Below are 27,913 nucleotides of genomic sequence, written 5' to 3' on the forward strand. Positions count from 1 at the left end.
CTGCAGAAATAGATCAGCTTTAAGGTTAAACCAGGATAAAGTAGGTCCTATAAAAGCCAACAGAATCAACAAGAATGAGAATATTCAATCAAAATTTTTTTTATTTGGCAACATAATTCTAAGTTTTCTCCATCAGGGAGCGAGTCAGATCCAGATCTTATTTGTAGCACCGGTTTTTATATAGATAACCTATTCTTGACAACGCACTTTATTGAAGTAGGCACCGTTCAATTATGAAGAAAAAGTCGTATTATTATATTTAGTAAGATACTGAGGCAGTATTCCTAAAATAACATTAAAATACCAAGAGGTAAGTAAAATGTCTTGAAATGTGCATGAACAAAACTTAAACAGCACTAAGATATGCTAAAAAAAAAAAAGATGCCAGTGATCCAGATCTGAGGAACACGAGGGAGTCGGTGTCACCTACACGTTGTGGTCATATAAGGCTGGACACTGTTCAGCATCAGAAGGAACTCGGGGCCCGCCACGCTAGCACAAGGTCAGATACCGAGTCTGAGGAATTCATCCTGGTGTTCTCTAGCTGGGCTGAAGGACATCTGCCCTCCGTCCACATGGAGTCTGTTTCTTTCCAACTGTGATGCTGCCGCGGCAACATCGCAGGCTGTGGGGAAGAGAAAACACACTTTATCCCACAAGCTGGTACATTCCAGCTCTACAGCAGCCAAAATAATGAAACAAAGGACCTTCACACAAAAACAGCTGTTCTGTGTAGCCTATTTAATTAAAAACCTTAAGGTAACAACTTATTTCATAGTGTATTCCTCATGTGTTTTATCAGAAGCACAATGTACTTTTAAGATTAGGCTTTGCACTTTCTATGCTTTGAAAGCTTATAGGGTTGGATCAGGTGACCCTGAATCCTCCCTTAGTTATGCTGCAATAGGCCAAGGCTGCTGGGGGCTTCCCATGATGGACCAAGTGTTTCTTTTTCACTCAACATCTGTTGTCTGGGTTTATAAATGTTCTCTTTCTCCCCTCCGATTTGCTATTGTCTTCTCACACCATCTCATCTGCCTCATCTCCACTTCCCATCCACCTTATCTGGAAATTGGCAAAGCATCCAGGCCAAACAGAAAGAAGACACTGCACGCAGATGTGCTTTGTTTTTCGTGTGGTAAGCAGTCTGCCACGACTGGCTGGTTTGGACTCGGGTTTTGGGAGAGGACAAATAATATAACAAACCCTCAGGAAACTGAGGAGCCAGAAAGACCTGCAGAAAGGCAGACAAGACACAGAATCAATGACACACAAGAATCAAACAGCAGCAGAATCCCTCTTCTGTTCACTTTAATCTCTTTCGTGTTTCCACTTTAGCGCTGTCGGTGGATAGTGTTATACAGCCTAAGTCAGATGAAGCTTTGGTTTCTTTCATTATGTACAGTCAGAGGAAAGTCTCACAAGCCAGAAAGCTAGAAGGACGTTAGTTCAGTGCAACAACTCATTGAGCAGCCTTTAAATGAGCTTAAATGAAGCTACTCTAAATAAATTATATGAATAACAACATTACATCTTGAAGCCGAGACATCAGTATCATATCTTAGACAAGTCAAATTAGTGCATCCCTACAGCAGACAGTTCTGCGTTGTGATTGGTCCGGAGTCTACGGTCACTGTAGACAATTCTGCATTCATTCATTCATTCATTCAATGAGCCTTGTAGATATTTCAAAACCAGGCTTTCCTGTGCTGATAACGGTTTTGCTAGGGACACAAACTATTTGTTCTTTCCACAGTTTGTACAAGAAATATATCTGGCTACTTTAAGCATAAGAATACAGTTGTGTAAAGGTAAACCTTTTACCAGAGAAGGATGTAAGATAAACAGCACACTGTTAAGGCCCTTTTACATAGAAAGTAGCACTGCGCTCTGAAACCCATCCTTTTCTACTTCCTGCGCCTACAGCCACGCCAAGATCAAACACACTATGAACAAAAACATGGAAAAGTTGATTCTATGCGTGTCTGAGTTCAACGAACCCGAGAGGAAAGCACTGTTGAAACAACCTAGTCTTCACTAGTAGGGATAGTGCCAAGGCGCTCTCACTGATTAGCGATGCATGTTTTGAAGTGACAGGGAGCAGGTGTATGTAGTCCACGTAGAGCAAGAACAAAAAAAGACATACAGGCAGCACACAGAGGCAAACGCAACACAAATTTTAGACTATTCACTTCAGCTAGCAGTCAGCGCAGTACATGCCACTGACTGCCAGAGAAGGATGTAACATGAAGTAAAGACGAGTGCATAACAAAGATGCCGATCGATTCAGAGATACCGCTGCTTATTGAGAAAAAAAGCATAAGTGATCTCTATGCTATGATCAGGTGGGAGCTCCCACTTTTTTTCTCTGTGAAGCAGAAATTCACTGGAAAGAGGTCATTACAGCAAGTAAGCCTCAACAACATGAGCAGGTCAGTTTTGATGAGCCTGATTTATCTTCCAAGTGTGAAATACTGCGAAGCAATCGTTTTACGACAACGTGGATGTTTCAGAAACGATTCGAGGCATTGTTCATCGTTTTGAGCCTCTCTTTTGCACAACCACTTGGAAAAGTTGTTGACTATTTTCACGGCTTTGCGCTCTTGGAATTCCAGCACAGAGAAAGTCCACACATAAATGCCCTCGTAGAAGGTACACCTGTGTTTGAGGAAGACTGATGTGTGTGCAATTTTGTGTCCAGAAATATCACAGCTGAACATCCAGACCAAAACAGTGACGGACACAAACAACTCTTCAAAACTTATTTAAAAAACTCCAAAACTCCAGCTGCAGATCTGGATTCCCAAAACAAGCGTGATCAGAGACCATGATGGACTTATACTACAAACACTGATTGTGAGAGACTGTTAGCAGCAATACAGATGCTTAGAACACTTCACCACCTGCTTAATGAACCCAAAACAACATCTCTACTCTCCTTTTTTTAAAAACAATGTCTTTTAAGAGTTTTTCTTTCATACAGAGAAGAAAAAGATTACAGATGATCTGTAAATTCGGGGTAATTAGCCGTACATTTAAGGCTGTGAAATACAAGAAGAAAAAAAAGAGTGAAATATAAACATATGTATAATACTTCACCAAATAACACAATCCCAGCAAAATAATCCCATTCATTCCCACCCAGGTCACTGCCCTAGACCTGCACACTGTATTTCCACACCTGACATAAGAGAGTTTGCTGAAAAATTCTTTTAGATTTTGAAATGCATCAAGGAAAGGACCCCACAAGCTTTGAAATTTCCCAGTAGAGTTCTGGAGTGAATGTCTTATTTTTTTCCAGTTTTAGACACGACATGAGGTGATATAACCACTGTTTGTGAGTGGGAGGGGCAGCATCCCGCCACCTCAGTAGGATTGCCCTCCTGGCCAACAGGGAACAGAATGATAACGTCTGTCTTTTAGAGGCTAGAAGAAGCACCTGATTCCCTCTACTCAACTTTATTCAATTCAATTTTATTTATATAGCGCCAAGTCACAACAAAAGTCGCCTCAAGGCGCTTCATAGATACAGAGAAAAACCCAACAATCATATGACCCCCTATGAGCAAGCACTTTGGCGACAGTGGGAAGTAAAAACTCCCTTTTAACAGGAAGAAACCTCCGGCAGAACCAGGCTCAGGGAGGGGCGGCCATCTGCTGCGACCGGTTGGGGTGAGAGAAGGAAGACAGGATAAAAGACATGCTGTGGAAGAGAGACAGAGGTTAATAACAGATATGATTCAATGCAGAGAGGTCTATTAATACATAGTGAGTGAGAAAGGTGACTGGAAAGGAAAAACTCAATGCATCTTGGGAATCCCCCGGCAGCCTACGTCTATTGCAGCATAACTAAGGGAGGATTCAGGGTCACCTGGTCCAGCCCTAACTATATGCTTTAGCAAAAAGGAAAGTTTTAAGCCTAATCTTAAAAGTAGAGATAGTTTCTGTCTCCCGAATCCAAACTGGAAGCTGGTTCCACAGAAGAGGGGCCTGAAAACTGAAGGCTCTGCCTCCCATTCTACTTTTAAATACTCTAGGAACAACAAGTAGGCCTGCAGAGCGAGAGCGAAGTGCTCTAATAGGGTGATATGGTACTACAAGGTCATTAAGATAAGATGGGGCCTGATTATTTAAGACCTTGTATGTGAGGAGCAGGATTTTGAATTCAATTCTGGATTTAACAGGAAGCCAATGAAGGGAAGCCAAAACAGGAGAAATATGCTCTCTCCTTCTAGTCCCTGTCAGGACTCTTGCTGCAGCATTTTGGATTAGCTGAAGGCTTTTCAGTGAGTTTTTTGGACATCCTAATAATAATGAATTACAGTCGTCCAGCCTGGAAGTAATAAATGCATGAACTAGTTTTTCAGCGTCACTCTGAGACAGGATATTTCTAATTTTAGACATGTTGCGCAAATGGAAGAAAGCAGTCTTACATATTTGTTTAATATGTGCGTTGAAGGACATGTCCTGGTCAAAAATGACTCCAAGGTTCCTCACAGCGTTACTGGAGGCCAAGGTAATGCCATCCAGAGTATGAATCTGGTTAGATACCATATTTCTAAGATTTTCAGGGCAGAGTACAATAACCTCAGTTTTATCTGAATTAAGAAGCAGAAAGTTAGCGGCCATCCAGGTCTTTATGTCTTTAAGACATTCCTGCAGTTTAACTAATTGGTGTGTGTTATCTGGCTTCATGGACAGATAGAGCTGGGTGTCATCTGCATAGCAGTGTAAATGTATGCTATGTCTTCTAATGATGCTGCCTAAGGGAAGCATGTATAATGTAAACAGAATTGGTCCTAGCACTGAACCCTGTGGAACTCCATAATTAACCTCAGTGTGTGAAGAGGACTCTCCATTTACATGCACAAATTGGAGTCTATTAGATAGATATGATACAAACCACTGCAGTGCAGTACCTGTAATACCTACAGCATGTTCTAATCGCTCTAATAGGATATTATGGTCGACAGTATCGAACGCTGCACTGAGGTCTAGCAGGACAAGCACAGAGATGAGTCCACTGTCAGAGGCCATAAGAAGATCATTTGTAACCTTCACTAAAGCTGTTTCTGTGCTGTGATGAGCTCTGAAACCTGACTGAAACTCTTCAAATAAACCATTCCTCTGCAGATGATCTGTTAGCTGTTTGACAACTACTCTTTCAAGGATTTTTGATATGAAAGGAAGGTTGGAGATTGGCCTATAATTAGCTTTATAACAGCTTCTGCCACAGTGTGATGTCACCATTGATGAGTATGAGCAATGTCACCATATACTAAAGCGTGAGCCAAAAGATTGGTAGGGCTGGGCCATATCATACCATTCATGGTAATACCGGTATAATGTTGGGCAACACTAAGAAAATGAAATATCGCGATAGAATATGGGTAAAACGCGCATGCACAGTGCCTTTGTTTTCATACGCACATGGTGGAAAAAGTATGGCGGCGACGGAGAATGAGGAGGGCAAAAGCGGATCGTTGAATGAAACAGATGAACCAGAATTGGTTTGTAAAAATGCTGCAACTTCAGTGGTGTGGAACTGGTTTAGCTTTCGTCCGTCAGATACACAACAAAGCACTATTTTTGGTAGAGCATGCTAGCGGGCCGCCGTTATTACCGTGTTTTTTGGAAAATACGGCACACTTAAAATCAATCCTTTGATTTTTCTGAAAATCGACAGAGCCCCTTATAATCCCGTGTGCCTTATGTATGAATTCTGGTTGTGTTTACTGACCTCGAAACGATTTTATGTACACGGCGCTCAGCAATCTGTCAAATGTTTCAGTACGACTTTGGGAAGCTATGAAGCCGCACCGCTTGATGGATTGTTGGAGCATTACGGCTGCCGTAGTCACGAGCCTCGCGGAGTAATCTGAGTAAACTCTGTCTGCTTCAGGTCCCAAAGTCAAACAAACACTGCAGCATCACTGAGAGTTAAAAACTGTCTAAAGTCTTTCATCTTTAATAAAATGATCAGTGTTGCTGCTTTACCAGGTGTAACAATTAAGTTTAACATCCAGGCATCCATGAAAACAGAATTTATTAAATTCAACAGAGTTACAAGTTAGCAGGAAGTTAGCTCGCTAGCTTCCACCTAAACATGATATAGCATGTTCTGACTGAGAGATTTCTGTACAGCTCTGCTATCACTTCCAACATAAATGAAGACAGAAAACTAAACAGCAGTGACGTTTGTAGGTTTACTGAAGTTGGGCTAGCTGGTATATGATGATATGCTACGTGATCGCTGGCGAAAAAGCAAGATGATATAAACGGACCTAACTTCAGTCAGGAAAACAACTGAGATAATCCATCCACAATACAAGGTTAGTTACTAATATACTGCAACTACATGGGTATAGAGCAGCTGCCAGAGAATTCAACATTAATGTATCGATGGTACAGAAGTGGAGGAAGCGCAGTTTTTGGCTCTCCCCATATTCCAAAAGTGCTTCGTCTCTTTGCTATTACTGTCGCCCGGCATAATTTGCAGATGATGTTCTTTGCAGCCGCTGCAATGCTTTCAACCAAAACAGGCGCAGCTTGATGTCACCATCAACATGCGCTATCGCGGTAGAGTCAAAATCTCTACCGTTGGTCAAATTTATATCGTTTCTACTGTATACCATTTATACCCCCCACCCCTAATGGTACCCAGCCCTTGTCAGTAGCCTAGGCCCGACTGAAGTGGATGTAGCTGTGAATAAGAAAAGATGAAAAGAACTACTGATAACTTTTTTGTTAAGTTAAGGCCTGATCCGTCTGAAATTCATAGCCAGTGCTCTGACACAGAGCCATCAATCTCTGAATGCTGAAAAAGCACAGTGTATCCAGAAAACACATTATATGCTGCGATAAATGCACTGCCCAAGTGTCCCCTCTCCCCACTGCTTTTCAGCGGCAGGCAGCAGCAGACAGGTCATCAGAGGAGGCCGAGATGATGATTAAGTTTAACATTGTCTACAATACTACCAAAGAGTGCCAAAGCACTTTAAGCACTTTTTCAGTAACTTATCTGTCTTGTAGAACTGTGCTCCAAATAAAGAACTTTGTGTTGACAAGATTGTTAGTTACTCATTTACTAGGGCTGCCACGATTAGTCAACTAGTCACGATTACATCGACGACTAATTTAATAGTCGACGCGTCGTTTGAATTTGAATATACTCCAGTGTCCTGTTATATTTTAGATAGCAAGGAGCAGACGGCTGAGTTTACACCGAAACAATCTGCAAATTTCATTTAAATTCAGTAAACTATCATCTTGTCTTTATTTTTAGTTAGCACATACATTAAACACTTACAGCTGTAAGCTAATGATAGTTATATAAGAGCAGACGCATGCTGGTGCAATAAGCTGTACATTTTACGTCCAATGGATGCATGATCTGATTAGTCAACTAATCGCAAAAATAATCGGTGACTAGTCGACTATCAAAATAATAGTTTGTGGCAGCTAGGGCTACACAATTAATCGTTAGAAAATCGCAATCTGAATTCATACTTATGTGCGATATCATTTCCAAATGACAACGATTTAAAAAAAAAAAGAAAAAAAAAAAAAAAAAGACGATTGTACCTCATTTTGATCCGGGACATAATCTGCATGAAAACAAGCGCTCACTCTTCCTGCTCAACAAATGACAAGGGCGGAGCCTTATACTACGTGATACAGAAGCCATCAGGCTGCTAAAATTGGCAGGGAAAAAACAACGGAAAGCACGTGTGAGATTACGAGAAAGTGACTGGAGAAAATCCGTCCCGGTCAACCACCCAAACATCAATAACGGGAACCTTATACAGCGTTCCCTATACACGTCAAACTCCCGCAGGCACAAAGAAATTACGGAGGCTATCACTTATCACCTGACTCCCATCAACACTGTGCAAAACGAGGGATTTAAGAAAATGATCAACACCCTAGACAAACGCTACAGTTGCCGTCCTGCAACTATTGTTCTATTGTTGCACTACCTGCTCTATACACGCAGTGTCGAGCAACGGTGGAGACGGAATTTCAAGCAGTACAACATTTTGCGGCAACAACAAAATGTGAGACATTTGTTGTTTTTATGTTTATTTATTGTTTTTATGTTCAGTCTCAACTGTTACGAAGTTGATGTGCAGTTAATAAGTGCAATAAATATTTATACTGGAAAAGAAAATCGTGAGAGAATCGTGATCTCAATTCTAAGCCAAAAAAATCGTGATTCTCATTTTATGCAAAATCGTGCAGCCCTAGTGGCAGCCCTATCACTTACAAATCAATATTGTCTGTATGGACAGCAATTCCCCCCCCCAAAAAAGTGCACACATAAAACTGCGGTGTTAAGCGATGCGGTTGAAAAATTTGGGTTGCCTAACTTTTGTGCTGGTGCGCCTAAAAAAAAAAAAAAAAAAGTTAGGTGCACCAGTGCTGAATGTTACTTAATCTTACACTCAAAAAGCCAGCTGAAAAACTTCCCTACATACAAGTCTGCCCATGACTACACCGCTGTCACACTGCCAGGTTCACGGTGCCCTGAGCAAGCTTGTGAAATTTTTTAAATACAACAGGGATAAATGTGAGAAACACGGCCAAGATATTTAGAGACACTTGTACTGTACTGCAGCAAGCATGTGCGTGGCTTAACAAGCCTGAACAGTTTTTATATTTAGACAGTGATGGTGTTTGAACAGGTGAATCTCACCTTATCAAATGCATGCATGCAGGGCATCCAAATTATTGTGGAGACTGCCAAGGAAAGCAGAGAAGGCTGACATATCCACACCTAAAGTGCTATTAAGTGCATTCAGGGCAATGCAGCCTTTAACGTTGCACTCTTTGCTCAAGCTACGCAGAAATCTCAAAACAGCCCCATAAGCAGCAATAGACTACTTGCACAATCACTTCCGCGTTCTTCCGGTGTGGTTAAACCATGGCGACCTTCTACACATTAGTTAAGTTAATTCCTGAAGGCCCATCAACTTGAATGTGTTCCTTGTCTCCCTGCTTTATCACTCCTAATTTGACTAGTCAGATGTGTTTGGGTGATCAGAAACAAATTTACACCAAGTTAATACTGCAAAAATACACAATCTAAGTTATTACAGTTATCAAGTAAGTTGTTTTAATAGGGAGAGAAAGAAACACTAAGCCTTCAGGAGGGTAAGCCTGTAGAGGTCAGTAACCATAACACTGAACTATTTTCGTGTTCAGCTCTTCCATGAAGATGATGTTACATTTTTAATTTTCGTTCTTTCTTCTTAGATTAAGTTTCTGGATTCATCGCCGGTGGTACTGACACATAGCCAGCGCTCCTGTGTGGCAGGCGCTGTTATGTGCAATCACACAGTAGCACTGCTCTTCCAAACAGGGTGTGAAGCCATGACCTATCAACTCTATGATCTTCACTAAGCCGGTACCAAATAGGATGGCCCAGACTGGAGTACGGTAATTAGATTTGTAAAATTTGGTTTCCTGTGTTACAAATGCATGTTGCTATTTATTCATACATGCATGTGTCAGAATAGGTATTAATTTACATTAACGGATGACTGAGACCTTCACAGACATTAACGGAGGCATATGCAAAATTTAATAATTCCCAACTCCTATTTTTTGGTATGATACCAAGTTTGGTTAGTCCTCTCTGTTTTCTCTTAATCTAACTCCAAAACAAAGCTACACACAAACAACATGAGCAAAGGTTGTCACTGACTGACAAATGACAGAGGTATTAATAACCCTGGATAGTTTCCTAGGCAACCAGAGCCTGAATGCCCACCTGCAAATGTCATCACTACAAAGAAATGCGCCAGAAGCGAATTGCTTTTTGTTCAGACACTCCTTAATGTGTAATTGCCACAACACTGCAGCACCAACTGGAAAGCTACTAGTGCCGTCAGCCTTAATCTTGTTAAAATGACGTTAACGCCATAACCGCATTAATGTGACAAATCTCTGTTAGCGAGTTAGCGCGGATTGCCCCGTGCGTGGGGCTGCACGGTGTCATCGCAGTAGCGCGGTCAGCTCGTCATTTTAACAAGATTAACGCTGATAGCACTAAAAAAATACATATTTTTTTAAATTCACATGATTACCAACTGCAACATTACTCTACCGACTTGTCTGCAGTATCAGTGTTGGCTGATGATTTATCAAACACTCTCTTTAGCTGCGCACACACACACACACACAGACCAACAATGAAAGCCTCTGTAAGCAAAGGACGATAACCACGGTCATTTCTTAGTTTTAGTGTTGATCAAATCTGCTAACACAAAGAGCTGGCTAAACTGAACTTGGCTTGTACACCCCTCAGACTGGAACTTCTTACACTTTGGCTCGTTCCTTAGTTGTAGGTAGGTGGTTTTGAATATGGGTTTATTGGTGGAGATGCCTTTACTGAAGTTATTAAATCAGTCCACAAAAAATTATTGTAAAATACTGAACACTGTTTTTTTAACAATTGTAATTAGGGATGCACCGATACCGATACTGGTATCGGCCTCGATACCACATTTTCTAAAGTACTCGTACTCGTTAAAAGTCCCCCGATACCGGGGACCGATACCACGGTCTGAGACCTGTCTATGTTTGAGCGGCATGTAAGGGGTTAATCACAGGCGCCGAGTGCCCGCCCCCAGGCCCCGAGTGCCCGCCCCCAGGCCCCGGCTGCAGCTCAGAGCGGGGAGAAGGGGAGGCGAGACAAGTCAGCCGTGTGGAACTATTTCAAAGTGAACGAAGACGCAAAAACAAAGGCGGACTGCAAATCGTGCTCAGCGAAATTGTCCAGAGGAGGCTCAAAAGGTAGCGCATTTAACACAAGTAATTTAATCAAGCACCAAAAACACGACAACGAGTACAAAGAGTTTACCCACGCTTATTTACCCACGCTTATTAGCACAGAGGAGCATAGCTGATGCTATAGCGGTGGGACGGAAAATAGTTGGGCATTTTAAACATTCCGCCTTAGCCTACCCTGCTTGAGGACGTTCAGGGACAGCTCAACCAGCCAATAAAGAGACTGCAGCAGGACGTACAGACGCGCTGGAACAGCACGTATTACATGCTCCAGTCCCTCATTGAGCAAAAGCGAGGGCTGGGCGTGTCCGAGCATGAACTCCCTGACTATCTCACCGCTCACCAATGGGCTCTTATGGAGACGACTGTTGCCATCCTCGCCCCCTTTGAGGAACTAACTAAAAAAGTGAGCAGCTACAACGCACTAGCCTCTGATGTCATCCCAGCTGTGACTGTGCTAGTGAGACTTCTAAAAAGAGAAACAGACGAACAAATTTAAAATTAAATTTTGTTTTTTATAATTATTTATTGCATACAACATGCTTTTCATTTTAAATAAATGTTCTTAATTCCAAACTAGTCCCTTGTTTGTTTGTTTTTTGTTAAATTATAGGACTAAAGCTGTTACCTGCAAATTCATCATGTTTTTATTAAGTACTCGGTATCGGTATCGGCGAGTACTGAAATGCAAGTACTCGTACTCATTTCCAAAAAAGTGGTATCGGTGCATCCCTAATTGTAATTGTTTTGTTTTGTGGCTGTTTTTTTGCTCAGGTTACCGTTTTTATGGTAAAAATACCGGGGTTGGAGAGGCTGTATAGAACAGTACCTACAGGGCTTTGGTAAACGTTTGTCAATCTGATATAGTAAAACCTTATCAGTGTTAGATTAGTGCACTTTCAGCTATGTAAGCAAAAATAGTGTTCAAGTCACAATAAATAAATGAATAAAACTGCACATTTTAATCTGCAAAATCAAAGATGAGAGGATATTTATTTTTATCCATGTGGTGATTTTTAATCAATACAGGACACAGAATGAGCAGATTCCTTCAGTAATAAAAGTTCCGAGACAAACAGCAGACCAACTTGCAAAGCTCTATCTTCCTTTAGTGGAGAACAGAGAGAACTACAAATTGCACTCAACATGTGAGCCACAGCAGCCAGTCCTGAAATCACTCAAATCACCCTGAAATACTCAATAAGAAAAATCTCTGAATCTGACTGAGTAACTAAGTTTTTGGGTCTGTTTTCTTTGAATGTGTGATTAATAAACATTAATAAACAGCAGGACGCTACCTCAGTATCTGTTTCCTCGGTTTTCTTTGAACATGTGATCAGGGGAGAGCGCGAACGCAGTCCCCCACTACCAGAAATTATGCAGTCGAGATTCCCACATTTGGGGAATTCGCAGGGGTCAGCACAACCGGAGTGCAATGGCTGAGCCTCGCCCTGGGTGAACCACCTTCATGATCATGGTATCTCCCCTGCCAGGTAAGTATGAGTTGTTCACCTCACACATGGGGGACTCTTTCACACACAAACCCTGCACACTCACGGTGCTCACAATCTCACAATCAACACAAACACAGCCTGCAGGAGGCTGGGACTACACACTATTTATATACACAGGAAGGAGCTTCCAACAGAGCCACATCAGGTTATTTAGTTTTAATAAAATACGGGGAGTCTTTCCCATCATGCATTGCTGCATCTGCACAACAAAAGCTAACTGAAAGATCAAAATACTTCATCCATTTAACCTCCTTAAATCCAGGAACAAACCTGCAGGAAGTTCAAGTAACTCCAAGTTGAATCAAACTGCAGCTGAAAACTGTTTGATTCACGTCTGATGTTTAGAAAAAAGGAAAAAACGCATAAAGCACTCACGTTTTCTGCTAACAGCACAACCACTTCCTGTTCCTTTGTTATGTGCTGCTGAACAGTTCACTCTCCTCCTGCTGCTGCCCCCTATTGTCCCGGAATAGGAACAACACTGTTTATTGCACACACATATTCTAAGAGCTTCCTTGTGTGTAAACAACAGCAAAGAAGGAATAAGATGAGTTCCTGTCATAATCAGACTGAACATCCACTCTATCATCACATTTCACTGCCTGCAAAGCTCATTTCATCCTTACAGAAACATCTGCACAGATTAGAGGATGGTGGCATGTAAGGCTACCAGTGGCATGAAGTCGTATATGAGGGACAAGCCCACAAAGTGTGAATACAAACGGTTTGTTCGAGCTGATTGGGCACCGGGTCACACATGACAGTTTTTTGTGTACACAGGAAAGAGTGAGGTCAACATAAGTTATGGTCTGAGCTGCTCGTCTGTCATAGATCTTTAAACCATTTTTTTTGCCCGGTGGTGGCTACACTTTGGGTAACTGTTCTACCAGCCCTGCCCTCTTCCACAATCTGCATAACACACATGCTGGCTGCTGTGGAACCATTAGAGGAAAGAAAAGGGAAAAAAACAGGCTGTCTTTCTGCACATGGACAAAAATGACTTTCCTAACACGACTGAGATGGACGAGCTGTCCTGGATTAGAAAAGAAGCTGCTGTTTGTTAAGTGGATGAACACTCGGGAGGTGACAGTGTGCTCCACAGTGCACAAAGGACTTCAGTGAAAAGACTGTGCAGCACAAAGCTTTCACTAACATCCTCCTCAAATAACACAACAAAGATTTCTAATAAACATCAGGACACTGCCTCAGTATCTGTTTCCTCTGTTTTCTTTGAACATGTGATCAGGGGAGAGCGCGAACGCAGTCCCCCACTACCAGAAATTATGCAGTCGAGATTCCCACATTTGGGGAATTCGCAGGGGTCAGCACAACCGGAGTGCAATGGCTGAGCCTCGCCCTGGGTGAACCACCTTCATGATCATGGTATCTCCCCTGCCAGGTAAGTATGAGTTGTTCACCTCACACATGGGGGACTCTTTCACACACAAACCCTGCACACTCACGGTGCTCACAATCTCACAATCAACACAAACACAGCCTGCAGGAGGCTGGGACTACACAGTATTTATATACACAGGAAGGAGCTTCCAACAGAGTCACATCAGGTTATTTAGTTTTAATAAAATACGGGGAGTCTTTCCCATCATGCATTGCTGCATCTGCACAACAAAAGCTAACTGAAAGATCACTTTTTTCATCCATTTAACCTCCTTAAATCCAGGAACAAACCAACAGGAAGTTCAAGTAACTCCAAGTTAAATCAAACTGCAGCTGAAAACTGTTTGATTCACATCTGATGTTTAGAAAAAAGGAAAAAACGCATAAAGCACACACGTTTTCTGCTAACAGCACAACCACTTCCTGTTCCTTTGTTATGTGCTGCTGAACAGTTCACTCTCCTCCTGCTGCTGCCCCCTATTGTCCCGGAATAGGAACAACACTGTTTATTGCACACACATATTCTAAGAGCTTCCCTGTGTGTAAAAAACAGCAAAGAAGGAATAAGATGAGTTTCTGTCATAATCAGACTGAACATCCACTCTATCATCACATTTCACTGCCTGCAAAGCTCATTTCATCCTTACAGAAACATCTGCACAGATTAGAGGATGGTGGCATGTAAGGCTACCAGTGGCATGAAGTTGTATATGAGGGACAAGCCCACAAACTGTGAATTAGGGCTGCCACGATTAGTCGACTAGTCACGATTACGTCGACTATCAAAATCATCGACGACTAATTTAATAGTCGATGCGTCATTTGAAGCTTTGTAAGATCCCAAAAGACGCAGGAACAAGTAGTAGGATTTAAGAGTGTAATAACGGCCTGAAACAGAAGATGGCAGCACTGCATGTACAAGGATGCCAGCTGCCGTTAAACCCGGAAGAAGAAGAAGCTCTGTCCCAGAATTCATAGCGCGGCCCAGCTCAGTTTCCAATAATGGCGGCAGCTAGTTAGTTTTAATGTTACTCTTATTATTCTTTCTGGGTCACAAAATAAACGTTTAACGTGTTTTCAGGCGAGAATGTAGCTATTTAAACTTCAAATATCTGTTCAGTTTATCAAGACACCACATATTTTCAAAAGCGCTCCGACGTTGTCAGAGACGTCTGTTACCCACTAGCTCGATAGTTACCCGGGGGCAAGGCTCACTAGAGCCAGTGAGAACACCGGACTCCCGGCAGATCGTTTTCAAACCCACCGCTGTCTTTCGCTACTCAGGTTAAACATGATATATAAGTCACTTAGACAACTTAAAAATGTTGTTGTTTGGCTTTTTTCAGTATTTTATTTGTTCCTGAGTAAATCGGCTGAGTTTATTAAACTTCACCGAAACAATCTGCACATTTAATTAAAATTTAATAAACTACCATCTTGTCTTTATTTTTAGTTAGCACATACCTTAAACACTTCAAGCTGTAAGCTAGTGATGATTATATAAGAGCAGATGCTGCTGGTGCAATAAACTGTCCGTTTTACTACAATGGATGCATGATCTGATTAGTCGACTAATCGCAAAAATAATCGGTGACTAGTCGACTATCAAAATAATCGTTTGTGGCAGCCCTACTGTGAATACAAACGGTTTGTTCGAGCTGATTGGGCACCGGGTCACACATGACAGTTTTGTGTTTACACACGGAAGAGTGAGGTCAACATAAGTTATGGTCTGAGCTGCTCGTCTGTCATAGATCTTTAAACCATTTTTTTTGCCCGGTGGTGGCTACACTTTGGGTAACTGTTCTACCAGCCCTGCCCTCTTCCACAATCTGCATAACACACATGCTGGCTGCTGTGGAACCATTAGAGGAAAGAAAAGGGAAAAAAACAGGCTGTCTTTCTGCACATGGACAAAAATGACTTTCCTAACACGACTGAGATGGACGAGCTGCCCTGGATTAGAAAAGAAGCTGCTGTTTGTTAAGTGGATGAACACTCGGGAGGTGACAGTGTGCTCCACAGTGCACAAAGGACTTCAGTGAAAAGACTGTGCAGCACAAAGGTTTCACTAACATCCTCCTCAAATAACACAACAACAGAGATTTCTAATAAACAGCAGGACGCTGCCTCAGTATCTGTTTCCTCAGTTTTCTTTGAACATGTGATCAGGGGAGAGCGCGAACGCAGTCCCCCACTACCAGAAATTATGCAGTCGAGATTCCCACATTTGGGGAATTCGCAGGGGTCAGCACAACCGGAGTGCAATGGCTGAGCCTCGCCCTGGGTGAACCACCTTCATGATCATGGTATCTCCCCTGCCAGGTAAGTATGAGTTGTTCACCTCACACATGGGGGACTCTTTCACACACAAACCCTGCACACTCACGGTGCTCACAATCTCACAATCAACACAAACACAGCCTGCAGGAGGCTGGGACTACACACTATTTATATACACAGGAAGGAGCTTCCAACAGAGCCACATCAGGTTATTTAGTTTTAATAAAATACGGGGAGTCTTTCCCATCATGCATTGCTGCATCTGCACAACAAAAGCTAACTGAAAGATCACTTTTTTCATCCATTTAACCTCCTTAAATCCAGGAACAAACCAACAGGAAGTTCAAGTAACTCCAAGTTAAATCAAACTGCAGCTGAAAACTGTTTGATTCACGTCTGATGTTTAGAAAAAAGGAAAAAACGCATAAAGCACTCACGTTTTCTGCTAACAGCACAACCACTTCCTGTTCCTTTGTTCTCTGCTGCTGGACAGTTACTATCCTCCTGATGCTGCCCCCTACTGTCCCAGAGCAGGAACACTCACTTTAATAATGATTTCAAACTACATTCTGCAGCTTCAGACTCCTCTCAATATTTGACTCTCATTGTTTGACTCAATAGGTCAAACAAAAGTATTTGAACCTGTCACTGCTTTTATTGGAGATTCATTCACATCTGTCTGCATTCAATTTCTAATTGCTCTTCTAGACGCCTGCTCTTGCCATCTGATTACTCAATGCGATTCCATTTTTAAAAGTCTGCAGCCAGTCACATACTTTGGGCATTTCCTCTCTGGGTTGTAAGTTCGCCGTACCCTGAATGTTTACCTTGACCAGTGATAACAGTGAGAAAGACAAGATCGACTGACCTATCAGAAAACACAGATTAAGGACGAGTCCACCGCATGAGCTTCCTGCAGCTCACAGGGACCAAGAACAAATGCTGCAGCTGGAGTTGAGTTTAGGCCCTTCTGCACATAACAAAGCCTGGACTGCCATGACTGCAGAAGTATGCTTCTCCTTCTTAGAGAGGACATCCCTGGGTTGGCTGTAGCTCAGGTGGCAGAGCAGGTCAGCCACTAATCAGAAGGTCGGTGGTTCGATCCCAAATATCCTTGGGCAAGATACTAACCCCATGTTTGCGCACTGGTGGTGGTCAGAGGGCCCGGTGGCGCCAGTGTCCGGCAGCCTCGTCTCTGTCAGTGGTGTGGTTACAATGTAGCTTGCCATTGCCAGTGTGTGAATGACTGAATGTAGTGTAAAGCGCTATAGACTGAGTAAAGCAGGCCATTTAACCATCCCAGCCAGTGGAAGAGAAGTATGTGGTACCCCTGAACTAACAAATATAAATGTCATGCTTGGTGAAATACACGACAGCTGCAGAGAAAAACAAATGGCACCAAGATGAGATGCTGCTATCAGCCAGATATCTGGAACTACATCGGACATTCCACAGAGCAGCATTCCTGTCCACTTTTGCAGTGACAGGAAACAAGATGATGAGGGGGTGATAGCTGGATCAATGTTTCCTACTATTCTCCCTCGTCTCACAGGCGACCCTCAGTAACTGTCCAGATCCAAAATCAAATACAAAACCTATTACAGAAGAGCCGAAGCCTTTTCTTACTTTAAATGTTACTTCAATGCATGCATTTTGCAAGAATTACACTTCTTACAGCGAAATAGGGCTGCAGCGATTCATCAAGTATTTTGAAAAATTGGATTATAAACAATCCTCAACACAGTCTTTGCTTCGATGCTTCATTTAATGCCCAGCTCTGTAGCCTGCCGATGTGTTCAAGGATGTAAACGCATGCATTTCACCTGCATTTGCGACTAAAAGCAGACCTGCAATACAAAGGGATTTAGGAGCAGCGTGTGAATAAAAAGTCTGACAATATTAAGCAAACACAGGGCCCAGTTTTGAAAAGAAGCACTGACATCACCACAGCAGCAGTGACGTTACGTTGGACACTAAATTATTATTAATATTAATTAATGTCTACACTATCGTAACATCTTGTTTGCAGCAGCATAAAAACTTTGCATCAAAGGCAAACTTCAGACTGCTGATATACTCGCATCGCTGCATCGCAGGCACCAAATTCTCCTTTAAAGGCTTACAGACAGAAATTCACTGCACACTTAAACAAGCAGACGCATGTACACAAACTCAAAGCCTTCCACGAAGACAGTAAAGATTCATTTTTTATATCTTATTTTAGATTGCATATTTATCTTACTTTATTTGGCTTTGACTTTACTTGAGCGCATTTATATATTTTGGCATTTAAGAAAATATTTTCTTTAAAAAATTACAATTTCAGATGTCACGTAAATACAAAAGGTTTGGGGGTCTTGGGAAAAATGAAACAATTGATGGGTAAAAAAACATCAATAGATCAACCTATTACCAAAATAACCCAATAGATGCAGCTGATATAGTCATAGTCAGATTTACCAAGGAATGAGCCAACTCTAAGAGAAAAGCGCTTCGGATAATAAACATATACATAAAGACCAAACCCACAGCCCACAGAGAGCTGCTGGGTGACACAGCCACTTATTTCATGAACAACAGAACAGTTTTCATAGCAAGAGATTGTTATACGTCACTGGACACAGGCAGACACGTACTAGGGTTTAACATTTTCTCTCTCAGGCACATTCAGTGAAATGCATAAAGACGACCCAGGTTCTACTTGAGAAAATAATAGATGGTTAAGAAGCAGACTGGACTACTGTAAATAAGACATTTAGTCTCACTGGAACTAGCTGTATAAATGAAGGTTAAATAAAAGAAAAATATTTACTGCAAGCAAAATAAAAATATTATCCACCAGCACTGCACCTTTTTCTTCTCTAATCAGAATCATTTAATAATCCTTAAGGAAATTGTGTGGGTTACAGTTGCTCCACGAGGATAACAGTAACAGACTGAACTAACTAAATAATATATTATATTACAAAGCCTACAAAATATGAGAAATAGCTCTAAATCACAAGCTGCTTTCTGTTTGTACTGAAATAAATGTGCCAATATATAGAAAAGGATATTGGAAAATGATCAATAGAAGACTTAAAGACAATAAATGTAGATGTGGTTTTGTTTCCCACTGTAGATGGAAGAGTGTGCGTGTGTGCTGCTTTGTCTGCAGCAACTATGTGTTTGCATCGTTGTTGTGTTGCAACTTATTATAATAATAATCTAATATTCCAAATTGGTGATCAGCCACAAGAAACCGTGAGGGGTCTCAGTTATTCTGATGCTGTGACCACCTGGCAAAACTTTCGTTGTTTTTCCACATGTTTAGGGGGGTGCACCGTTCCTGGAGATACTGCAATACCAGGTCGATGCGTGGAGTGGACGGAGCAAGCCCCTATTCCATCTCCCTGTTCCAAAAATCAATTTAATATATGGTCCCCGGGTAGGGGACGTATCAGATATTAAACTGATAAGAACAGATACTACACTTGATCTTAGCCAAAAGGCCGAGAAGCGATACCGGGAATACGTCGGAGCAGACGGAGTCACTACCCGCACCGTCTCCCTCAATAACGGTTCGGAAAAAAACTGCTTTTTATTTCAAGACATAAAACGGTAGCCATAAGGTCATCAGATTAGGTATAACCGGTGTTATGTTGAAGCCCGTTATTTATGTCTAATAATGTTCGCAAATAAATAATATCTTGCCTTCCGGTACACGTGGTACGCGTCACTCCAATGGGAAACGAAAGCGCAAAACAAGAAATAAACTCCATTTTTAAGTACATTAACGCCGAAACTTAGACCCAATACGCCAAGTGAGTGTTGTTTTAACTTAACAAAACGGAACAAGCCCATCTGCTTATGTAAATTGTTGTTTTAATGACTCAAGTTAGAATACACGGCGCTTCACTAGCGGCCTCTGGTGGTGCGGAGGGTTAATTGCACTCTTCACGCCCCAAATCAAACACCCAGCAAAGAAATTTGCAGGTTAAAGCAACAGGTGACGGCGAATAGGTCTGACTACAGATAAAGGGTAAACTCCGGTCACTTTTTTTTTTTACGTGTACAGTTTGTAAAATAAGGCAGAGTGAATTAACAAATAACATGACGCACAGACCCTCCATAAAAGTGCCCACAGATTTAACAAAAACACATGTTAAGGTTGAATTAACTTTATCTCAACTCCTCCACTCTCACACAGCTGTGTCAAATTAAACTGACAACTTATAAAAGCGTCCACTCAGTTCATGACTGCTACAATGCACGTGAGCACGGGCACTGTGGTACAAGTGGAAGCGACATGGCGAAATCGCTGTGAAAGGGGATTAGGGGACGGAAAAAGCCAAAATAATAATAAGTAAATATGCCTTTAGCGCACTTGGAGCAATCTCGTGTGGGGACACGTATTAATTCACCGAAAATACAAAAATTAGTTTTATTACAAACTCAGAACGGCTTAATTTAGACAGCTAGCTGGCTATTTTAGCTAATCCCGACATCCGTGCTGCGTCACACAGAAATTTGGTCAAAAACAAGAAATGCACGACCGAAATTTACCGCTTGGTAACTTTTATCAGAACATAACAGCAACGTCGGATTAGAAAATGCCACTTAGTAAAAATGAACTTACCAGAAGTCACCTTCAGGAATTCAACGGTTTCTCGTGTGCAAAAGCGCGAGCACGTGAAGTTCGAACATGCGCAGAGGTCGTGAGCTTGGACGCCAGTAACCGGAACTTTTTGTTTTTAATTAATAAATCAATTAACGGACATGCGAAAATACAAAAATAAATTGTAGACACAGAAAATAATAAAAAATAAATAAAATGAAAGAATAATTAATGATAGTCTTTGCCACGGAAATAAAAAGGGTCACACTTACAAAAATTGAGTAAAGAAAGACTCTTACAGCTGGAGGTTACACTCCTTCAACCATCAGTTTACGAATGGTTTCATTTTATGGTAATGGAATTCTTCACAGAGCACCTCATGCTTTAACAGATGCCATCCATTTAACTGAGCTACAACCAACTCTCTGTTCATCCATGTACAAATACTCTGTTTTTTGTTTGTTATTCTATGATGTAACATGTTTGATGCCAGTGCTTTCTTTGTTACTTATGTGTTACGTCACATTTTGTAACAATGGGTATTTGGGTATTTAGTTTATCTTTAATCATACTGTACATTTTATTTTTATTTATTTTTATCCATTCTTAACTAGGGAATGGAGGAGTCTTTTATTTTATTGCAGTGTTGCAATTGAGAAATAAGACCTGGGTTACCTACAGACAGTCAGCTTTAATATGCCTCCTAAAGGGAAGTTTCATTTGACTGTCACTGTGTGTGTGTTTTTAGGTGCATACATGTGAATACAGTACTTCCTGTTTGACATGTTTTACCAGGTGTGTCGCTACTTGATTCCACCTGTCCCACTTTCATTTTGTGACAGTGTGTCTGCAGATAGACAAGTAAGTGGTTGCAATAGGTAAATTAGAATATACTGCTCAACGGCTTTCAGCCTTCAGTTGTGTGTGAGTGTGTGAGAGAGCACTGCCACACAAGGACTACATGTTTGCTCAGTAATCTCTGGCTCAACCTGTCTGATAGGTGTGGGCTGGCTGGCAGTGACTTGCGCAGGTATGAAGTCAAATCCAACACAGTCTTGAGAGAGAGGAGGGAAGCTTTTGCATTCCTGACAGACACTCTTACTTTTTACAAAAAAGCAGAAGGAAAGCAATAGAAGAACAACTCTCAGAAACTTCAGGAAGACAAACAGAAGAAGAAGAAACCATGGGAAAAGGTGAAAGGCGAGGAGAATGCTACAAAATGTAAAATAACCCAAGGAAGCTTCTTCTGCAGCAGTTCGACAGATGGGTCTGCAATCCTAATGTGGCATTTCAGGCTCTGGGAAATACAAGATGTTGCTGTTTTTCTCAGCATCATGTTATATATGTGCCACCTAGGTAAGCTCAACACATTCCTAATTCTGCTGCTTTATCTTTGTGGTACGACCTACCTATGTTTGTTTAACACTTGAAATGTTGGATGAAGTTTCGGTCCTGTCAGTAGAAAGTAAATATAGGCGATCATGGCAGAAGTGGGAAGTAAAAAGGTCAATATTCCCTAATATTATCTAAGCAGAGCTCAGGCATGTAGCCATGAAACCGTGCTGAAGCATGATAGGGATTTTATTACGTAACGTCTGATCCGTTTCTATTGTTGAGGTCCCGAGGGGTCAAGCCCCTGCTCTATAACACGATGAGCCCACTCTCTCTTTCTCTAGCTGTATCGTGTCTGCAACCACGTGACAGTCAGAAAGCTGAAGATTGCAAAGTACCTTATCTGAACTATAAAAATGCAACCACTCAAGGCTTCAGAACCTATAAAGCCGACATAACGATCCTAGAAATAACATCCGAGTGCCCAGAAGTGTTGTTTCCAAAAAAAATCTGAATCTAAACCAAATCTCAGGGAACACAAAACAAAAGTAGCAAAATTAAAAGCGAACCAGGGTGCAGGAAACAGTCAAAAGAAGACACATTAGAGCTGCTTTAAAAAGTATGTATGTGATTTCTTAACAGAAAAATAAGGAAAGAGTCAGTCGAGGTTTGTTGGTAAAAGGTTTTTTTGGGGGGGGGAAGCTCAGACAAAAAAAAATCTCCCATACTGACTTGCTTCTCAGTCAGTGCTAGTATTTTTCATTTTAAATTCTTTACCTGTGCTTCATTAAACAAACACACCACCAGCAGAACCAGATCTCTCCCTGACACGCACGTGAAAATATGCATTAAAGCTTGGCCTAAACACACTGCCTCTTATATTCATTCTGATACCTCCCAGCTAGTTTGACTAGTTTTAATCCTCTGGGGAAAAGAGGATGGGGGTGGGGGATCAGACAGAGCAGAGGCAGAGCAGGAGACATGCCACAGTGTTTGTCAGGAACAGCAGCTAACCGTGTCATGGTGGAATGATTCCTTTTTATGGCGCTTGATTGTGTCACACACCAGCATGTTTCTACTCTAATTGCTATCACTGTGACTCAGGTCACTCAGGTATCTGAGTCACTCCCCACCGTATCCCCTCAGAATCAACAGATTTTTCTTTAAAATAACATCCGTATATCTAATGATAAAAATGTTATCCTCATAGTTTGAATATTTTTTGAGTTACAGTCCGTTGAAATACAAAGGTTGGAACATTGTAATCTAAAGCCAAGATCTTGCTTTTGTTTCTTTTTCATAACCACCTTAACTTAAGATATCGTGACATATGTCTTACTTTCAACAGCAGAGCCACATTAATTTAATGCTAAAGCTGAAGAGTAACAGAAATATTTGTCATGCTCTTGCAGTTTTGAGCTGTTTTCATCTGTACTCTAGTGTTTTCTATGAATTCTGCTTCTAGTAACTCTGACTTTAGATTTTGTGAAGTGATATTATTGGGCTCTGGTTCAGTTGTCATGTTAGTGTTCGTTCCTCCAGCTGAGTCGTCTGTTTCTATGATCCTGTTTATTCTGAGTACTGTTGTTTGTGTGTTTATTTCTTGTTTTACTTTGATAGACACTTTTCTCATGTGTCTTGTTTCGACTTCTTACTTCCTGTCTGTGTTGACTTTCGAATCCCCAGGTATTCCCCAGTATGTAGTCCTGTCTCAGCCAAGTAAAGGCTCATTATCATTTGAATCTACCTACGTGCCCTATGCTTGGGTCCTCTCTCCACCATGTTATGACACATGTATTGGTGTCCTGGATGTTTGATCTGTTTTCTGATCATTAATTCGAGAAAAGTTTAAAAAATGCATTTTGGGTAAACTTTTAAAGGTCATATCGCTTTGCAGGATAGGTGGCTGGATAAAACAAGTTATAGCACAGGAAAGGTCTCCCTTTACATGTATTTTGATACCAGAATCAGTTCAACATGTTGTAATTTAACCACATGTTATCACCTGTGAATGCAGCTTATGGCTGTTGAAGGAAGAAACAACACTGGTGTTCACATGTCCTGTATAATAGTTTGGAAGTACCACTTTACTCAAACAACTTTAGGACTTTAGGAGAGTCTGGATCACTGAGGCTCTTTTTGCAATTTGCTGCTGTGTTAATTTTCTTCTGATGCAAAGCAGAATTTCCCTTTGACTTACTTACAAAGTAAGTCAAAGCTGATTCTAGAATAACCCAGAGAATACAGACTAATGTATGCGTGTATGTTCATGTGTTTGTTTAGCTGGAGCCATCTCCATATACTCTCCTCAGAGGAGCCTGATCCGCTCAGTGCAGGACGATGTGATCTTCTCAGTGAATTTCACCTGTAGCGGGATCCCAAACATACAATGGACTTTTATGTCAGGATTGGTGAGCCGGACGATAGGGGCCTGGCAGCCGGGGGGGTACACCAACATAACGGAGGACTACAGCAGCCGAGTGCAGGCCTATGACAACGGTTCGATGGGCCTGTCAGACCTGCGGCTGCAGGATGGTGGATTTTACGTGGTCACCATCACAGAATCAACTGGGAGCAGCAAGGATTTTGGTTTCGTCCTAAAAGTAAATGGTGAGAGTCTTTACATTAAAACAACAAACAAACAGAAAACTAACACACAACGAGGGAAAAAGAGCATGAAAGAAAGAAACAGTCCTGTCAGAACAGCTCAGTTTTTAAAGCTTAAGGTAATTAACAGCACTTCTGTCATACCTGTACAAAGAATTTCTTCACAGGATTTAAAAAAGCAGCACTAATCGTGATTAGAGCATCAACAAAAGCCCTCGGCTTCAGTTTGACGTAGTCTGACTGGCATTGTGGTAACAGTTGTTTGGATTTAAAGACGACAAACGCCCTGCCCAGATTTCCCAAACATGGCGTCTGTGGTTATTAGAGGCAGGCTCAGAACTGTTTTCCACACCAGACAGAGTAACTCTAAAGCAAATAAACTATGAAAATGAAGAAGAATGTGAAGAATGAAGAATGGCACATGGGCTGTGATAATTTTAGGGAGGAATAAATGCAGGAAGGAAGAACATATGGATTGACCAAAGAGGGGAAGTCTTTTTTTTAACAAGTGAACATGATGAAAAATTATCTTTAATAAGCATATCAGCCCTATTTGCAGTTGAGTTTGCAGTAAATAAGATGTGGCTCCTGTGTTTCTGTCCTACAGAGGTTCTGTATGAGGACCTTCAGTACCTTACTGTCTCTTTTTTGGCCCTGGCCTGCTTGGCCGGCCTTCTTATGCTCGCCATGTGGCTCCTGGACAAGGCCTACATGAAGATAATGGCATGCAAGCGCAGGAGAGAGATGCCAGGTAAAGCTACGTGTAAACAGCAGAATCCATCTCAGTGAATATCCTCTAATGGTGTCAATGATTGTGCATTCAGGTGATGCCAGAAAAACAGGTTTGCAACTTGGAAATGTCTTGTGAATACCCATTCAGAAGATTTTGGATTGCTGGCATTGCTCAAACATATTCTTCCCTGATTTCTTGTATGGATACGTCCTGAAAACGTTCATAACCAAAATAGGTCACTCTACATGGAGGACAACTATGTAACCAATACAAATAAAAACAAAAAGATAAAAAGATTTGTGTGTCTGTTTCTCCTACAAATATCCATAGTGTTTTACAGAATTTCTTACATTTTTGTGGCAATGATAATAGAAACACTACAGGACACGTTTATACACATTCATACAATACTTTATTGTCTGCACTAAACAGGCATAGTCTGAACTACGTGCAGTTTAACAGGTAGTCCGTGGCAGACCTGCTGCTTTCAGGGATTTTAGGGCATATTTGCAGGCCAGTTTCCCCAAAACTCTCCCTGGTGCTGAGGATGAACAGTTGGTGCAGGTTTAGTCATAAAGTTCTGTCATGCAGAAGTTTGGGGCAGAAATTTTGAACACAGAAAGAGTGCCATCAGATTCTGATCCATCATGCTATACCAGGGGTAGGCAACTCCAGGCCTCGAGTCCTGGAGGTTTTAGATGTGTCCATGATCCATCACAGCTGATTTAATGGGCTAAATGACTCCTCAGCATTTCTTGAAGTTCTCCAGAGGCCTGGTAATGAACTAATCATTTGATTCAGGTGTGTTAACCCAGGGTGCGATCTAAAACCTGCAGGACACCGGCACTCGAGGCCTGGAGTTGCCTACCCCTGTGCTATACCATCTGGAAACTTACAGCAGCTTAATTTTTCAGCATGACAATGATCCCAAACACACTGCTAGCACAGTAAATGCACACCCGGATAGAAAAACACACAGTGGAACACCATCAGTCATGGACTGGCCTCCTCACAGTCCTGACGCAATATTATTGAAGCAGTGTGGGATCATCTTCAGAGAGAACAGAACACAAAGCAGCCAAATCCAAAGAATAGCCAGGAGAACTATTCCTGAAGACTACTACTAAATAAGTTACAAACTGGTTTCATATAGGAGGCAAATAAAACCTCATACAGTGTCTGAAGTGTGGCTGCTTTTTTAGGTAATGGGTGAAATAATAAAGAAGACAATTTTCCGCATAAACACGTTTGCGAGCATGTTGTTTTATCTAAAGTTAAAATGTGTTCTTCTTACCACTGCATGATTGTGTGGAGAATAAATATAGGTTGAAGGGTGTGATGGTTGACTATGGTTTGACTCTATCTATCATTGTATCACAGTAAGGGTGTGTTTGAGTACAAAGGTCTGTGAAGACCTATTATAGCTTTGTTTGTTGTCTTAATCATGTATTGACACTTTAATCCCTTTTTTTTTTTTTTTTTTTTGCAGCAAACGATGTGACTGAGCTGCAGATAATGAACATCTGAGTGATGACTCACCTGAAATCGCCAATCAAAGCTGTCAGTGATACAACATGAGGACATACTTTTGAAGGTGGAATGTTTTGTACATCAAACTGTCCTCTTTATATACTCTAGTTACTTACAGCTCAAAGCATGACCAGTCAGTTATGAACACCTGCACTGTGTTGATATTTTGTACTGATATTGATATTTACAGATGACTGTCACTGAATGAGTGAATGTGAATATACCACCGATGATACAGGAACACAATAAATCTTGTATTTATTCTCTAAGCAAAGAAACTGTGTGACTTTATTTTACTCATGACCAAGGGTTAAACTGGGCTGGTTTAATTAATAAGCAATTAAATCCGATTATTTCATGATAACAAAAAAACAGTTTCGCTTTTGTGTGCTGCAGCCTGGTGATACTTTCAGCTGAGGCCTTGATGATACTTTCTCAGCAAATCAGAAAGTAATGTAAATAAAGTTGTGACCAAAGTAGTCAAGTAGTAATTGCAGTTTGCTAAATCCACACAGAGCCATGAAGCTGCAGTAACACAGGTCAGCTGATCACGGCCCGGAAAAGGAAGAAAGGAAGAAAGGAATAAAGAATGAATGGATGTAGAAACAAAAGAATTGTTTTTCTTTTATTACCTAAAGAAAAAATATCCGGTTCACAGTGCAAATGATTTTGTGATTTCTTTCTTAATGAACTCTCTCCTCCCTCGTACCTACACAGGAACTTCAGGAGCCCCACCTGCCTGAAAGTCCAGAGTCCAGACTCAAAGTTAGTTTATCTAAAATGTTGTCACATCAGACAAATACAGTGGTATTAAAACTGCGCCCATCTACTCTGAGCTCAAAGCCATATTGACACATTTTGTTTGCTAACCAACACACACACACACACACACACACACACACACACACACACACACACACACACACACACACACACACACACACACACACACACACACACACACACACACACACACACACACACACAACGCAGCTGGATTACCTGCTCTGCCTCCTGCAGCCACCCTGCAGTATGAGGATACAACAAGAAACACAGAAACTTGTTCCTCAAACTTACCTGTTCCAGAAAACAGGTTTAGTGAAAATTTGGGAGTTCACTAAACTTTTG

At 41.4% G+C, this 27,913-nt stretch overlaps 1 protein-coding gene, 1 long non-coding RNA gene and 4 other non-coding genes across 6 annotated transcripts; 1 reads left to right on the forward strand and 5 right to left on the reverse strand.

Moving 5' to 3' along the window:
* Positions 1 to 79: 79 nt before the first annotated feature.
* LOC146372901 (uncharacterized) lies at positions 80 to 17,324 on the reverse strand. Its single transcript, XR_014802301.1, has 2 exons — positions 12,576 to 17,324; positions 80 to 625 (listed from the first exon to the last, which is right to left on the reverse strand). It is a non-coding gene; the product is annotated as an uncharacterized LOC146372901 (long non-coding RNA).
* Positions 12,129 to 12,292, reverse strand: LOC146372902 (U1 spliceosomal RNA). The gene has a single exon (XR_014802628.1). It is a non-coding gene; the product is annotated as a U1 spliceosomal RNA (small nuclear RNA).
* On the reverse strand, positions 13,549 to 13,712 carry LOC146372903 (U1 spliceosomal RNA). Its single transcript, XR_014802321.1, has one exon. It is a non-coding gene; the product is annotated as a U1 spliceosomal RNA (small nuclear RNA).
* On the reverse strand, positions 15,873 to 16,036 carry LOC146372904 (U1 spliceosomal RNA). The gene has a single exon (XR_014802332.1). It is a non-coding gene; the product is annotated as a U1 spliceosomal RNA (small nuclear RNA).
* Positions 17,325 to 19,298: 1,974 nt separating the features above from the next.
* On the reverse strand, positions 19,299 to 19,489 carry LOC146372905 (U2 spliceosomal RNA). The gene has a single exon (XR_014802442.1). It is a non-coding gene; the product is annotated as a U2 spliceosomal RNA (small nuclear RNA).
* Positions 19,490 to 21,421: 1,932 nt separating this feature from the next.
* Positions 21,422 to 27,621, forward strand: vstm5 (V-set and transmembrane domain containing 5). The gene is made up of 4 exons (XM_084951954.1): positions 21,422 to 21,939; positions 24,199 to 24,525; positions 25,130 to 25,273; positions 26,745 to 27,621. The coding sequence occupies exons 1-4, from the start codon at positions 21,864 to 21,866 to the stop codon at positions 26,780 to 26,782; spliced, it is 585 nt and encodes a 194-aa protein (XP_084808080.1). The 5' UTR covers positions 21,422 to 21,863; the 3' UTR covers positions 26,783 to 27,621.
* Positions 27,622 to 27,913: the final 292 nt, after the last annotated feature.

This window comes from Perissodus microlepis, chromosome 14 (assembly GCF_051167445.1).
Source record: "Perissodus microlepis isolate ML-2025 ecotype Zambia chromosome 14, ASM5116744v1, whole genome shotgun sequence".
Taxonomy (NCBI): domain Eukaryota; kingdom Metazoa; phylum Chordata; class Actinopteri; order Cichliformes; family Cichlidae; genus Perissodus; species Perissodus microlepis.